Source organism: Chelonia mydas, chromosome 2 (assembly GCF_015237465.2).
Source record: "Chelonia mydas isolate rCheMyd1 chromosome 2, rCheMyd1.pri.v2, whole genome shotgun sequence".
NCBI classification, from domain to species: domain Eukaryota; kingdom Metazoa; phylum Chordata; order Testudines; family Cheloniidae; genus Chelonia; species Chelonia mydas.
Window position 1 is genome coordinate 188616911 of NC_057850.1, and position 13694 is coordinate 188630604.

At 38.4% G+C, this 13694-nt stretch overlaps 1 protein-coding gene across 2 annotated transcripts in view; it reads right to left on the reverse strand.

Annotated features, from left to right (window-relative positions):
* Nucleotides 1-1879: 1879 nt before the first annotated feature.
* STT3B (STT3 oligosaccharyltransferase complex catalytic subunit B) overlaps nucleotides 1880-13694 on the reverse strand; it is a 77832-nt gene continuing 66017 nt past the window's right edge. The window contains exons 11-16 of one of the 2 annotated variants that reach the window (XM_037890376.2): nucleotides 12681-12868; nucleotides 11917-12088; nucleotides 9546-9719; nucleotides 8090-8203; nucleotides 5987-6199; nucleotides 1880-3529 (exon numbers count right to left, since the gene is read on the reverse strand). In XM_037890376.2, the coding sequence (XP_037746304.1) occupies nucleotides 3449-3529; nucleotides 5987-6199; nucleotides 8090-8203; nucleotides 9546-9719; nucleotides 11917-12088; nucleotides 12681-12868 (942 nt within the window). In that variant the 3' untranslated portion in view covers nucleotides 1880-3448. The remainder of the gene's footprint in view (nucleotides 3530-5986; nucleotides 6200-8089; nucleotides 8204-9545; nucleotides 9720-11916; nucleotides 12089-12680; nucleotides 12869-13694) is intronic. The other variant, XM_043540884.1, reaches the window with a different exon arrangement.

Consider the following 13694-nt stretch of genomic DNA (forward strand, 5'->3'; position numbering starts at 1 on the left):
GGAGGGTCTGGGTGCTGGGGGAGTGGGGCTTGATGGGGTTGGGGTCCAGGTGCAGCTGGTTGGGAATCAGTGAGAAGGGGGTCTGGGTGTGGGGGGCTCATCAGAGGAATCCAGGAGTAGGACATGTCAGGGCAAGGGTTCAATGACCCTGCTTAACAGGGGAGTCCATTAAGCTGCCAAAGGGATGCCCCAGGCCAAGCTCATGATTCCCCTATCCCCTTTTCTTCTCCACCCCTTTCCCACACCACCAGCACTCACTGTTGCACAGAAAACAGGAAGGCACACAGAAGGGGAGCACAACTGACCCTAGGACCCAGGAGGTGGTGTTTAGCTGCAGAGGCATGTAACCCTGTGTGCCCCCCATGCCTTCCCTGTTTTGAAGGGGCAATCTCCCCCCCACCCCAACTGCACCCATGGTCTCACACCCCTGCCCGGCTTCCCTTTGCTTCCATGCTGTTTTCTGCAGGCACGCAGTCCTGCTTGACTATGTTCAGCAAAAGACGTCTGTTTGGTGTGCTTCTGTGCCATTCTTTGCACAAAGTGTATTCTTTAAAATCCCTACAGTCCAGTTCGTCTCACACAGTTGCCTGGATAAATTTCTTGGCAAATGCTCTGTTCCTTTATGGCCCACCAGCGTGTCTTTTCCTGCTCTGGCATGTTGGCTCCTATGCAGGCATTTGGTATCCTTATTTTTTCTTCGCATTTATGTGCCTCAGCTTTCTGGTACTTGCTAGGTATATTTGTGTCTGTTTTAGTTACTGCCTCAGCTATTGTGCTTCAATGCTCCTGAGGTTGCTCTCTCTTTTCTTGAAAAGAAAAGGAGTACTTGTGGCACCTTAGAGACTAACCAATTTATTTGAGCATAAGCTTTCGTGAGCTACAGCTCAGATGAAGTCAGCTGAGCCTGCTGTTCTTGGCCAATGCAAGGAAGTGAAAAGCAAAAATTCTGACATAGTATTTTCAAGTAAGTAGCATTACAGGTAAGTAATTTCCCCTTATCAGCATATGGCTGGCTCACTTCCTCATGTGCTGCTGGTGCTTAGCATAGATTCCTTTATTTATACATTTTTCTATAACAATTACCACAGTAGCTGAACATCTCATTAATTTTCAATCTAATGGTAGTATGAGGATATGAAACTGAGCAGAGTCTGGGACTTGCTTAAAGTCATACAGGAAGTCTATCAGATTTATGCACAGAACCAGGACATTCAAGTTCAGTGCCCTATGGGGATCTTCTTTCAGAGGGCAAACTCAAAGCCATATGTCTCCCTGAAAACACTTTTTAATAGCAATTCACAGAGGATTCTACATTTTTGTGAACTTTCTGGGCATAGACTTAACTTGGAAAGGAACTGATGGTTAAGTTACTAGGGATTACTGTGGTTTCACTGAAGCAGTAATAGCAGCTTTGAAAATTTTGCACTTTGGAATTGGAGTAGTCTTTGTGACTAAGTAAGGTTACTTAAATATTTTTGAGAGAACAAAGGCTTTAGACCATTGTTAAAGCAGGTCCAAGCTTAACTTTGTTTTGTAAGTTTAGTGATTGAGGCAAAAATTATGAAGTAGAGAATTTTCTTATGAAGTAAGCAGACATCCTTTGTTTCACAATGGGCAAATTTTTTCTTCTTAATCCTATGGTCAACTCAAATGCACACACTGACTATACACTTGAGATCACAGCATAGCACCAGGTAAAATGGTAGAATTATACCTTCACTGAAGGGATTAAATTAGTGGAAGTGACTAATACATGTAGTTTATAGCTTGATCAAATCGTAATAATCCTACATTTTAATCTCAACTAGGCTCAAGGATTCATGCTGGTAGAAGAGTACCAATTTTTCAAGTTCATTAAGAATAAAAATGACAAGACACCTTAACACAAAACTTGAATTAACTTTATTTTCCCCCTATTGTTAACAACTGGTCTGCATTCTTTAAAGCAACAAAGTAAAATGAAATCTCAAAAGGGTCAAGGGTCAGAAATCCAGAATTTTTAGTTTTGTGAAAATGTTGCAGCTGTAGTATTGGTCTGTAAAAGAACCATTAAGATCAAAAAGGAGTTTATAAATCAAAAAATATTCTACACCTTGGGAAAAATCAGCAGTAACATTCTCACTGAACATTGTAAATTTACATTTTCTTCATGAAAGGTACATACTATTCTGCATTTTACACCAATACTTCTGGTGTAAATTAGATTTGCTTATATTCAAAATGAGTTGCATCCTGTGGTAGGAAAACAAACAGCAAAAACCCCCTTTCACTTTATTGAAAGAACTCAAGAAATTTTTCAAGTCTGTATAAAGTTTCCTATAGCTGGAAAGTGAACATGTTCAATCTCCATTTATATTTTAGTGCATTTAACTTGACAATTGTCACTTAAAAAAATACGAAAGAAAGCAAATAGCATTAAAGCAGAAGTTTCATCAACTGATTAAGCACTCTAAATAGAAATGCAGAGAAAAAACACAATCCTTTCCCCAAAAAAGGTAGGTTGGGGTTTATAAAGCCTCTCCCTCTCCGAATAGCCACAGAAAGGGGGATTTTGTATACCTGTCAACCTTTTTTTAAGATTTAAAAAAGGTATACTTGTTTTACCATGTACACATTTCACAAAATTAGTTTAACTTTAGTTCTGAAACACCAGCTGTTGTGGTGCTCAGTAGCATTCATTAAATGTTGCTTCAGATTTTCAGACGGATACAAATTTAGCCCTTACATCTACATTAGACAAGATTTGTGCTGTGTAAGGCAGCAATACTGCAATTTTTTAAACAAAAGCAGCTTGTTCAATTTAAACTGTATCATCCAATCACTGTAATGTGTCCAGTTATCATTTGTGAAAATGTAGCTTGCCTCGTACAGTCCAGACCAAAAAACTTACAGAAATAGAAAAAGTACATTGAATGAACCCCTGTAAATAAATACTAGAAGGGAGAGTAATCTGTGTTTTCTAATAGCTGAATTACAAAGATCTACAGTCTCTTGTTTTAAAAAAATCAACAGGTTGGAAAAACTAGTCACTTTACAGATGTCACCATTCCAGTTTACATTACATATTGCTTATTCAGCTGAAGGATATAGATTTTTTTTTTTTAAATTGACAAGTATGCATGTGCCAAGGACCAAATTAGAGGGTTCTTTGGTGCAATCAGTCCAAATTCTCAGCAGATCTGAAGGATAATATGTACCAAGAAAAAAAAAAAAATCTGCTGCTAGACTTGGACAGCAGCTCTGTCTTGCTTCACGTTACAAATCTAAAACAGCTGTTCTCAATAAGCCAACATTTTTTAAATCAGACATTGCCTGAAAATTTTGTACAATAATCTGGACCAATGATGGTTCTGTACCCTCATGTTGCTGTGAAACATGACTTGAGCTAAAGGCAAAGACTGGTTATCTCAAGGACAACTGCTGCATATTAGCAATCAGAACAGTGTATTTAAACTGTCTTCCTGTTGGGTCTCTTGCCTTTCTTTAAAATTAGTTTATTCTTAATGTAGCCCCGCTTCCTTTTGGCAGTCTAAAAAGAAAAACAGAATACATTGTATTAGTTAATTATAATGCTCTAATATTTACACTGTAATGATGTGCTTCAATCTTTGGACTTTTTTTTTTTAAAAGTAAATTTAGATAGTGGGCCTAAACTACTTCATATTGTCCTTTTATTTTAAACCTGTTAAACATATGGCAAACTAGCCTCAGGCTACTGTCTTAATAAAACCCAAACAAACCCAACATCCTCCCCTTTCATAAAGTTATATGAAAAGCCCTTTATTGCAAGATTCACAAGTCTGTCACGCATAGCCCTGTCTCCAGAGCTGTACTGATTCTACTTCAGCTTAATTAGGGACATGGCAGAAATGACCTATAGAACAGTGGAGAATGTTAGTCTCAAAGTTGGAAATGAAGTTTCCAGAGAACTGAGCACTGGGAAACAGTCTTATCTTTGAGAGGATGACTAGGTTAAGTCTATCACTCACAGAGCATGATAAGTTATGTCCTATATTATTGATGTACTGTATTAGAGCAAATATTCACATCTCTATGATTTCAAGGAATAAATTAACACAAAAACTTAAGAGCCAGGTAAGGGAGTTCTAGCCTTTTTATCCCCCACAATGAGTTGGGCCCTAAGATGACATTATTAGCAAAGAGGGCTAGTTTAATTTTCTATTTAATGTCCCAAATTTTAGGCTGAGCAGATACTTATTTTAATGAAGGGACTAATGTAGTAAAGTTATTTTCACTGTTTGTATTTGTTTATGCTCTCCCATAGATATAGTCAGATTATGTATTTAATTTGTCCCAAAGAACAGAATACAAAGTGCAGCTGTTCCAGCACATTTTACATGCAATTTGCTTGTCAGGCTCACCTGCAGGCCGCTGACAAAGGGAAACAGAAACTATATCCCTTTAAGCAGCTGGAAAGCAGAGATATTGATTGTAACAATTTGAGTGCACCTTTCGTTTTACCAACTGATATGGGGACCAGTATACATATAAATTCATCTACTACTGATAACTGTGTAACCATGCACAGGCACTGTACATAACAACTTAAGCTAATATATGTTGAATTTTCAGGGGTTCATATGGACAGAATAATTTTACATGTTGGCGGCTGGCCAGGAAGATACTGCTCATACAGTTACAAAAGATCCTTTAAGGCTGTTTTAGGCTTTATCTAAAGATACCTGGCTGCATTTGCACCCTAGCAACCTGCTGGTTCACTGATGATTAATGGAGACATTTATACAGTATGTAGGATTGACTTGTCTCATCCAAATGCTGACCACACTTTTATCCTGTCCTAGCTTGAGAACAAAGGGGTTGCTCAGCTGACAGAAGTACGGTTAGGTTTACTACCAACGGGGGACTTCAGAAGCTGTCAGACCAGAACAATGTCAATACTACAACTTGAATTTCAGGTGTTCTAAGTGCAAACTGCAGCTGGCACTTTATAATAAAGTTTAAACTGAAAAAACTGGAAGTTCCAGGCCCACGGGCAACAAAGGCTAATTCAAAATATTCATGTTTAGCATTAAATTATGATTTCAACTCTAAAGGCAAGTTACCAATTACAAGTGAAATGGTTCAAAATAGATTCCTCTCTGCCCAATCCAATTACAGTCTAACTGGACTGTGCCACCAAAGCACCTTATAGACACTGGTAAAATCTGTTCAAACACTTTGTACCCATAAAGTATCCTTAATAATTGTATGTTATGCACTAATTTAATAGTGGTACTATCACTGGTCACTTGACAAGATCTGGGACTCCTATTTGGGATAAATCACTGCATTTTAAAGAAATCAATCACAGGGCTATCAGCTGCTTTGAAAGATTTTTCCTTTCACTTCCTCTACAACACCCTACTCCCCCCCAACACTCCACTACAATAGACAAACACACCAAGACCAACATATGAAATGTGTTTAAAAAAAGGAACATTTTAAGTGAGGTGATTTCAAAGAGTAAGAAGCCAGACACTTAAGTTCCATCAACAAAAGGTTCAGATTTAATTTATTTCATACAAAAAATGTCATTTTGAAACTTCTAGGCATCACTATTTACAAACAGGTTCAGAAAGCAATGTCCACATTATTTTTTACTTGGTGAGCCAGTTACTGAAACATGATTGATGTACTTTGGAGAGTATACTTCAATTTACATGAAGCTGTTTAAGATTTGTAACAGCCAGTGACACAGCCTATTGCCAGTCAGCAACACTGTCTAAAAAAAAATAAATAAATCTAGCCTTGTGTCTTCACATGCTCACAGGTTAAGCAGACAGTAAATTAACGATTATTACCAGCAGGCAGGTCTGATACTGGAGATTAATATGAATGAAGTGTATTCATAAAAAGATCCAGCTATTGGAAATACCAGTATATAACTCACCAGCTATATGATTTATTGATAAAAACAAATAAAACAGTTTGTTGCCCCTTTTGAGTTACTTCACTGGGAACCCACCTTCTTTGACAAATACTTCTGTTTTGGTAAAACGTTGGTTACTCTAGGTTTATGGTCCAATGTCTCTCTGTTGTCTAGTTCTTTCACTTTGTATATTCTTACAAGCCAATGCTCTGATGTAAAGGCTTCCTCCAGATGTTTGAATTTAATGTCCTTGTTACCGATCTCAGCATTGCGTGTGCGATCAAATCCTGGAGGTGTCCGAAAATCCAGCTATAAAGTTAATGTTACACATCAATTTGGAAAAAAAATATGAAATGCATAACTGCTAACTGAGCTGGGCTCCACATGCAACCATTCCCTGGGCTAGACCTAAACTGCTTTAATGGGAAAAAAAATCTGAAGAGAATATTTTCTGTGCAATGTCACTACTGTTCAGAAAATCTTGAAGCAACAGCTTTTTGTTAGTCAGCAAAACTAGAGCTCAACTAGTTCTGACAACTGGAAACTGATCAAATGACTGATACTTGTACTATGTCTTCTGCAAATGACGCAAGTCACCTGTGTCAGTGATGAGTCTTATTTCTTTATTCAGAAAGGAAACAAGAACAATGACAGGAGAGCATGAATGTCCAAAGTGCAAGAGCCTGCGGTGCCTTATCAACATGGATGCTTTCTCCCTGCCCTCTCTTTACAATGAAAATGCTGCATGGAAGAGTATGAAACTACATGTCCAAACTTCCTTGCGTTGGCTCTATATGCCAAAGTCAGTCCTGAAGTTAAACAGGCATAAGGACCACTGATTCCAGAGTTCTATCCACTTATATGAATAATGAATTTAGTGCTGTGTATCAGAAATGGAAGGGCGCTCAAAAGGGGAACAGGAAAAAGAGAACAGAAACTTAAAATAAGGCAAGTAGCAGATGGGAAAAATGGAAAAGGAATTAATAAACTTTATTCACAGATGTAAACCTTAATTTATGTTAAATGCCATTCCAAGGGGGAAGTGGTTGGAAGAGAAACAGCTATCAAACAAATAGTTCAGATACATTTGTGAGAATTAGGTGAAGCCTTTAGGTCTTAGCAGGGTGCCAACGTGACCCTTAGTGTCAAAGTCTAGGGAAGAGAACAGGTAATTTATTTGTTTATGGAAAGTATTTATTTAAGCACGGTTCCACACAAATGAAACTTGCATAAAAAGAATAACTTGAAGTGTAACTCTTCAAGATTACTGCTTATAGTGAATAACTAAATTCAAAGGTCTGCCCGAGGCAAGAGATGAATACAAAGCAGCAGCAAAGGGTCCAAGATAAAGTCTAGAGAACAGCACTAGTACTGCTAGAGCAAATAAAAGATTACATACCGTGGTAATTATTTGCAAAAGCGTGACATTAGCTTTGAAAATTAAGATAGCACTGATTTCCATCACTTCACTAGCAGAATGAAAGCTAACATTCAATAAAAAAAACTGATCAAGACAACAGTCTTCTTGGCCTTGTGTCAAATTCAAATAAAATAAAAAGGGGGATCTATTGAGCAACAGCATAACCGCTTCTCCAAGACATTTCCATTCTCGTGCAATTCAAGTTTCATTTGAAGCGATTCAATTCCATACTTCAAGTTACCTTTCTTTAATGCCCATTTGTGTAGTATTGGATTACAAATAAGAAATCTCAATTAATCATGTTAACAAATGGCAGATTTTTATACTTTCAGAGATATTAGTGATAACCTCATCCTTACAAAGTTGATGTGATCTCATCTCCCAGGGAACTGTATTCTCCAGTGGTGGAAACTGTAGACTAACCATCAGAGGCATGTAGCTGATGTAGGAGTTCATTTTAGCCCAAACAAATATATGGATCTGAAAAGCAATTCTGCAACTCTCTATCTCACGTGGCCCAAGCAGACAGTTTATAGGTGTCAAACACAACAGATGCTACTGAGAGGTCTTTCTACAGGCAAATGTTTTCAATACCATTTAGAATAACTGTAGAGAGCTAGCAGGATCCTATGTACCTAGGACATGACAGACGCATATCAGGGGGTTTTAATAAGTGACTGATAAATGACAGGGGGCTGGTGCTGACACTAAACGAGCAAACTACGAATGACTGATGAGCTGAAAAAAAAGTAAGTGGAAAAGTTCCAGATACCACTAACCTGCATTTCTCCAAATCTGTAATAGGACATTTTATACATGAGGCAGTTCAGCAATGTTGGAGAACCTGCCTTGTCTACGCGGAACTCTCCCTGTGGAGTGAAATAGTCACTTTCCTAAAAACAAAACAAAAACAAGGAAGTCTCATTCCCTCTTCCGCAACACTCTCACTGATGGGATTTGATAAAGTGTGTAAACTGTCTTCTGTATTTTAAATATACATATAAGGAAAGTTGTCCTTTAAACAGAAAGTGATGCTCAACCTTAACTATAGCATAACAGCTGTGTAACTAAGGCACAGTGGTTGTGTGCCATCAGTTTTACTGAACAAATTTACCCTCCTGCTGACGTGATCTTGCTAATCCATTTATTATATGTAGATGTACACAACTCTTGTTTTTGCAAGTATTTCTATAGTAAACAGTTCTTGGAGAACACCAATATTCTGATATTTTGATCATAAGGTGGTGTATAATTTAGTTGGGCATCTACCAAAATTAGTATTTTATGCTTTATGCACCTGAACTACTATTAATTATTCTGGAATAACATAAGTAGGTGTGTGGTTACTGCGATATAAGCATGAACTATAGGTTGTATATACAACACACCTGAAACCACACATTTTAACATTTAGGAAATGGAATTATTGATTGTGTAGAACAACAAATACATAAAAAAAGTCAAGCAAAGGCCTGTGGTTACTGTCCCTGGACACGCGCTTGAATTTTAACTAACTGAGCAGACTGTTCCCTTACATCTGCTTACTTTACAACATTTTAACATTTTTTTTTTGTCTACTAAGACTGTTGCTTGTCTTCTCCTGCAGCATTCAAGAATGGCAGAACTTGCATCTTGATTTAGAAAATGTGGATATTCCCTACCCTACAATATAAGTAAAATCCTTTCACCCTCCTATTAGCCCATAGTTCAGTGTGGTAGAAATTCATTTCCTGGAACTGTAGTATAAAAACTAAAAAAAAACCAGCTCCTTAACAGTAACTATTTAAATGTTCAGAACATCCCTTTGGTGATTCAGTTAAAAGCTCAATGGTCACACTGTGACCCCCACACAGGCTATTACAGTAGATACCCTGTGCTTTCAGTAACAGTCTTCAATTCAATAGCTGAACCATGCTACAAAATGTTAAGTTTTAAAATGACTGACCCTTCAAGACCATATATATTGAAAGACAGTGGACTATCACTCACTGCCATCCAAATGTGAAAGAATCCTAAAAAAACATATGATTTAACACATTTTATCAAATAAAATGGTAATAAAACATATAGATTTCCCCCTTGTGATAAGGTCACACCAAAAAAGTGATATTTTAGTTAATGATGGGATTTGAGATAAGATATTGCCATATGGTACCAAAAAATTGATCCAACAGAAATACTGTATTTTGCCAGGAACACACTACTCCTAGATCTGTTGTTTACATTTCCACTTACCCGGATATCTTTGGGATGCTCGCCCTCTGCTATTCTCACCATCCACAAGAACTTGTTGATATCATCACCAGAGTAGCCGATCACACCTCCAAAAATAATTAAAACATAATCCACATCCAGACTCCTCATGATCTCATATGCTGCTGTCTCATTTGATGACATTGCTTTTCCCACCTACAAAATTATAGGCACAAATATCTTAGTATCTGTACAATTGCTTACCAGCAAGCTAAAGGGCCAGATCCTCAGCTGATGTAAATAACTGAAGCTCTACTGAAGTCAATGGAGCTACATCACTTAACACAAGCTGGGGCTCTGGTCCAAAACACATGCATTTACCCTTCAAAGACCTTGTTCATCTCATTCTGTATAAACAAAACCCATTACTCCTCCATTTATTTGGAAACTGAAGAACCCAATCCTTATGAAAATTATTTTATTCTTCATGGGAAAAATTGGTGTCTGTTGGACTGAGCTTTGGAGTATATAGGACAGTTATTATACAACTTTTTTTGCCCTCCTACTGCTTCTTCAAACTACATTTGAATTGCCAAAAGATAAAGGAGATGCTGTCTGGCAGGGTGGCCCAGTGCACAATGAAAAACATTTTAAAAAGAGTTGTGATAACTTCACATCAACAGAAATTCTTTAACATGCAACTTAATTTTCCATTTTTCACTTTCATTGAGGTCAGTGTGCCTACATAACCAAAAAGCAAATGTTGCAGAGAGGGGTAGGAATTTGTGTGTCTTTCTCTTCACTTTTTGTTCTCCCCCATTAGATTTACAGGGTCGAGTCATTTAAGTTTAAAAAAAAACAAAAAACACCTCACCAAGACAAGCTCTTAAAGTTCAAACACTACAGATAAGTTTTAGGTCAAAAGGTAATACACCTCTACCCTGATATAATACGGTCCTCAGAAGACAAAAAACTCACCGTGTTATAGGCGAGACTGAGTTATATCGAACTTGCTTTGCCGCTCCTCCCCCCCCCCCCCGTTCCTTGTTCCCTGACCGCCCCCTCCAGAGACCCCCATCCCTAATCACCCCTAGGACCCCACCCCCTACCCGACCCCCCTGCTCCCTGTCCCCTGACTGCTCTGACCCCTATCCACACCCCTCGCCCCCTGACAGGCGCTCATCAGCAGCAGCGGGAAGTAGAGCAATGTGGCCCCAGCCCACTCCACTCTGCCACCTCCCAGCTGCGGCGCTCCGCTTCCCACCACCGGTGAGTGTGGGGAGATTGGGGAAAGGACGTCCCCCGCACTCACCGGCGGCGGGAAGCGGAGTTACGCGGCCACAGGCTGTTCCGCTTTCCTTGCCCCGGCCCCACCCATGTCGCTGAGGGCGGGGTTGGGGAAAAGGTCCTGCACTCATGGTGTGGTGGGAAGCGGAGCCCCGCGGCTGGGAGCTGGTGGAGTAGAGCAGGCTGGGGCCGGGCTGCTCCGCTCCCTGCTCCTGGTGAGTGCAAGGAGGTTGGGGAAAGGACAATATAAATCATGCCTATCCCTTGCAATTCTGAAGAAAAACATTCCAACTATTAACCAAATGTGACTGATATACTGGTCTTCCTGAGTCTGCACAGACAGCTCTAGTGCCTCTGTTGCTGCTCAGAGCTTTCCCAAGTTTCAGCTGAGTAAAAATTTATCTGAAACTTGTCAGTTCTCAGAGAGCTATTCAGAATCTAGTAGGCAGCAGTGAAACTGATGAAGTAGATCAATTTTACTTTAATGCTGCTTAGCAAAACTGAGTAGCAGATGACCAGTTGTGGAGCTAACAACTGGGGAAACAACCACCCACCCATCCAGGTAGCAGATAGGCGGCTCTAGGAACTAGAAGAGGAACAGGAAACTACCAGAAGGAGTTATGTTGTGGGAGGGCTTCAAGTTTAGGTATCTACAAATTTACATTTCCCTATTTTGAGGCACAGTCTTAATTCTCAGAATAATCTTTTATTTAAAGATAAATTTAAGGGGGAAAAAAATCAACTACTATATTAGATTTCAAGTTTACCCAGTTCTAGTGTCTAATAATTTTGCTCCACGATAATCTAGTTGCAGCATGTATTTTTTACCTCAATGTAATCCAAGATTGAATCAGCACCACTGTTTTCATATTTTGATCATACCGTTTAGATTTAGATATTTTGTATGTGAATTAAAAACATTCTAATTCTTTAATTTGGAAAGCAATCTTTCACACTGGCGTTCTAACATATGCCAAACCTTTCTGTGCTCCTTCCATCCCTCATTCTATAGCAATTCTCTTAAATCCACGCTATGCGTAAACAACTTACAAATTGTTTTTCGAGTAAAGTCAGCCAGATATTTTGATGTTTTTAACCTCTGAGTATATAAAACTACCTTCCTTACCAGGGCTATGTGGCTGTTGTTCCAGGTATTGTTATCAACTAAAGTAGTCCGATTGGCCATTCCTGCTATCTGATAGCCATAGTCCCACCAAGACATTACTCGAGCATGTTCATCTGTATTTTGTCTTAGCCAATAGTATGCCTCTCTGAAATCATCCAGGATGTTCCGAGTGCTGAAACAGAAGCATCAGTTTAGCCTATATTTAAACTAATGTCGGTGTCAATTTAACCATTAGGTGGCTACTGCTTTGTGGAGATATAAATCTATGCTCAAAACAATCTGCATCTGCACACAATTCTTCTGAAGTAAGTTTGCTGATGACATGCACTCAGAGATTTGATTAATCTGATGCCAGCGAGCTAATCAGAAAATAAACAACTTTTGAAGAGGCGACAAAACTGTATTTTGAACAGTATATTCAAGAGCAGAGTTTATACTTGGATGAACTATGTGCATCTTTTACATTATCCATAAACACAAGCTAGCTTACATATTGTTTTTAAATTAAAAGTCAGTCAAGTATTTTGATGCTTTTACTTCCAACTACATAAAACTAGTTTTACCATTTTGTTGGGATTTTGGGGGTGGGGAGGGAGAGAATTAGAAATTGGACATTTAGGTCACATCTGAGATTACAGAAATAGAATGAAAGAAGCTGAAAGGGAAGACAAAACAACGCGAGATACCAATCCCATGAGCCCACCAACTTTTTTTAAAAAAATTTTCCTTTAGAAATTACTTTCAAATATGCAGTGCTTTCTTACCCATCATGATTGTATGAAGCCAGAACAACACTAGGACTGGAGTATGCATTGCTAGTTACCCAAGTGCAGTGGACAGCAAACATCATCAACAACATCAGCATTAACATAGTAACAATACTCTTGATGTTGGGACCCAGTCCTTCTTCTGTTTTTTCCTGTTCAGATACGTGTTTCCTCACTTTACCTGCCTGAATAAACACAAATTGAACTATTACAGCAGCTTAGATATAAAAGATGTTTTTCTGGCAATGGACCCAATAGCTTTCTCTACACCATTGCCAACTCACAATATCATGTAAATAAAAAGATCAATAAAGTAGTTCTCCAAATCTGAATATGTACAGGGAGATTTTTACATCCAGCACCATGTAAAATGAATTATTCATCTAAAATCTTCCTTAATAGCATAAAATGCTCACATCAGATCACACTTCAGAGCCTTGCTGAGGTGACAGTTGAGTGTAGAGCAAAGTAAGAGGTGAAAATAAGGACTCTGTAGTTGAGAAGAGCTACAAAAAACAAAGCTTGCCATTGTTAAGGGTAGGTAGGAAATATTCCTCTTGCACGGTATTTTGGTTAGCTTTATAAACCTCCAGAGAATAGCACAGGTTTCTGAATTCTGCCTCAGAAAAACAAGAACCTCTTTGTGTGTTCTCATTTGTTTTAGATGTGAGAAAGGAAAGAGGAGGCCTAAATGCCTTTTTGAGGCAGGGTGAGGTGAGGGAAAGAAGTGGGTATATTTGCTGCAAGAAAAAAAAAAAAAGGAAAGGAAAGATAACCAAGTCTCCTGTGTTACAATACAAAGTTAACCAAAGCCACAAATATCAAGGAGCCATGTGCTGCCATCTTCCTCATAAGCAGGAAAAAGGCACTGTAAGGTTTATGAAGATGATCTTTCCATAAAATATATAATCCTTTATTTTTCACTGTATTTGAGAGAAAATAATGGCAAGTTTTTGCTATTTAAAAACAAAAACAAAACATTTGTATAGCAAATAAAATATTCTGAAATAT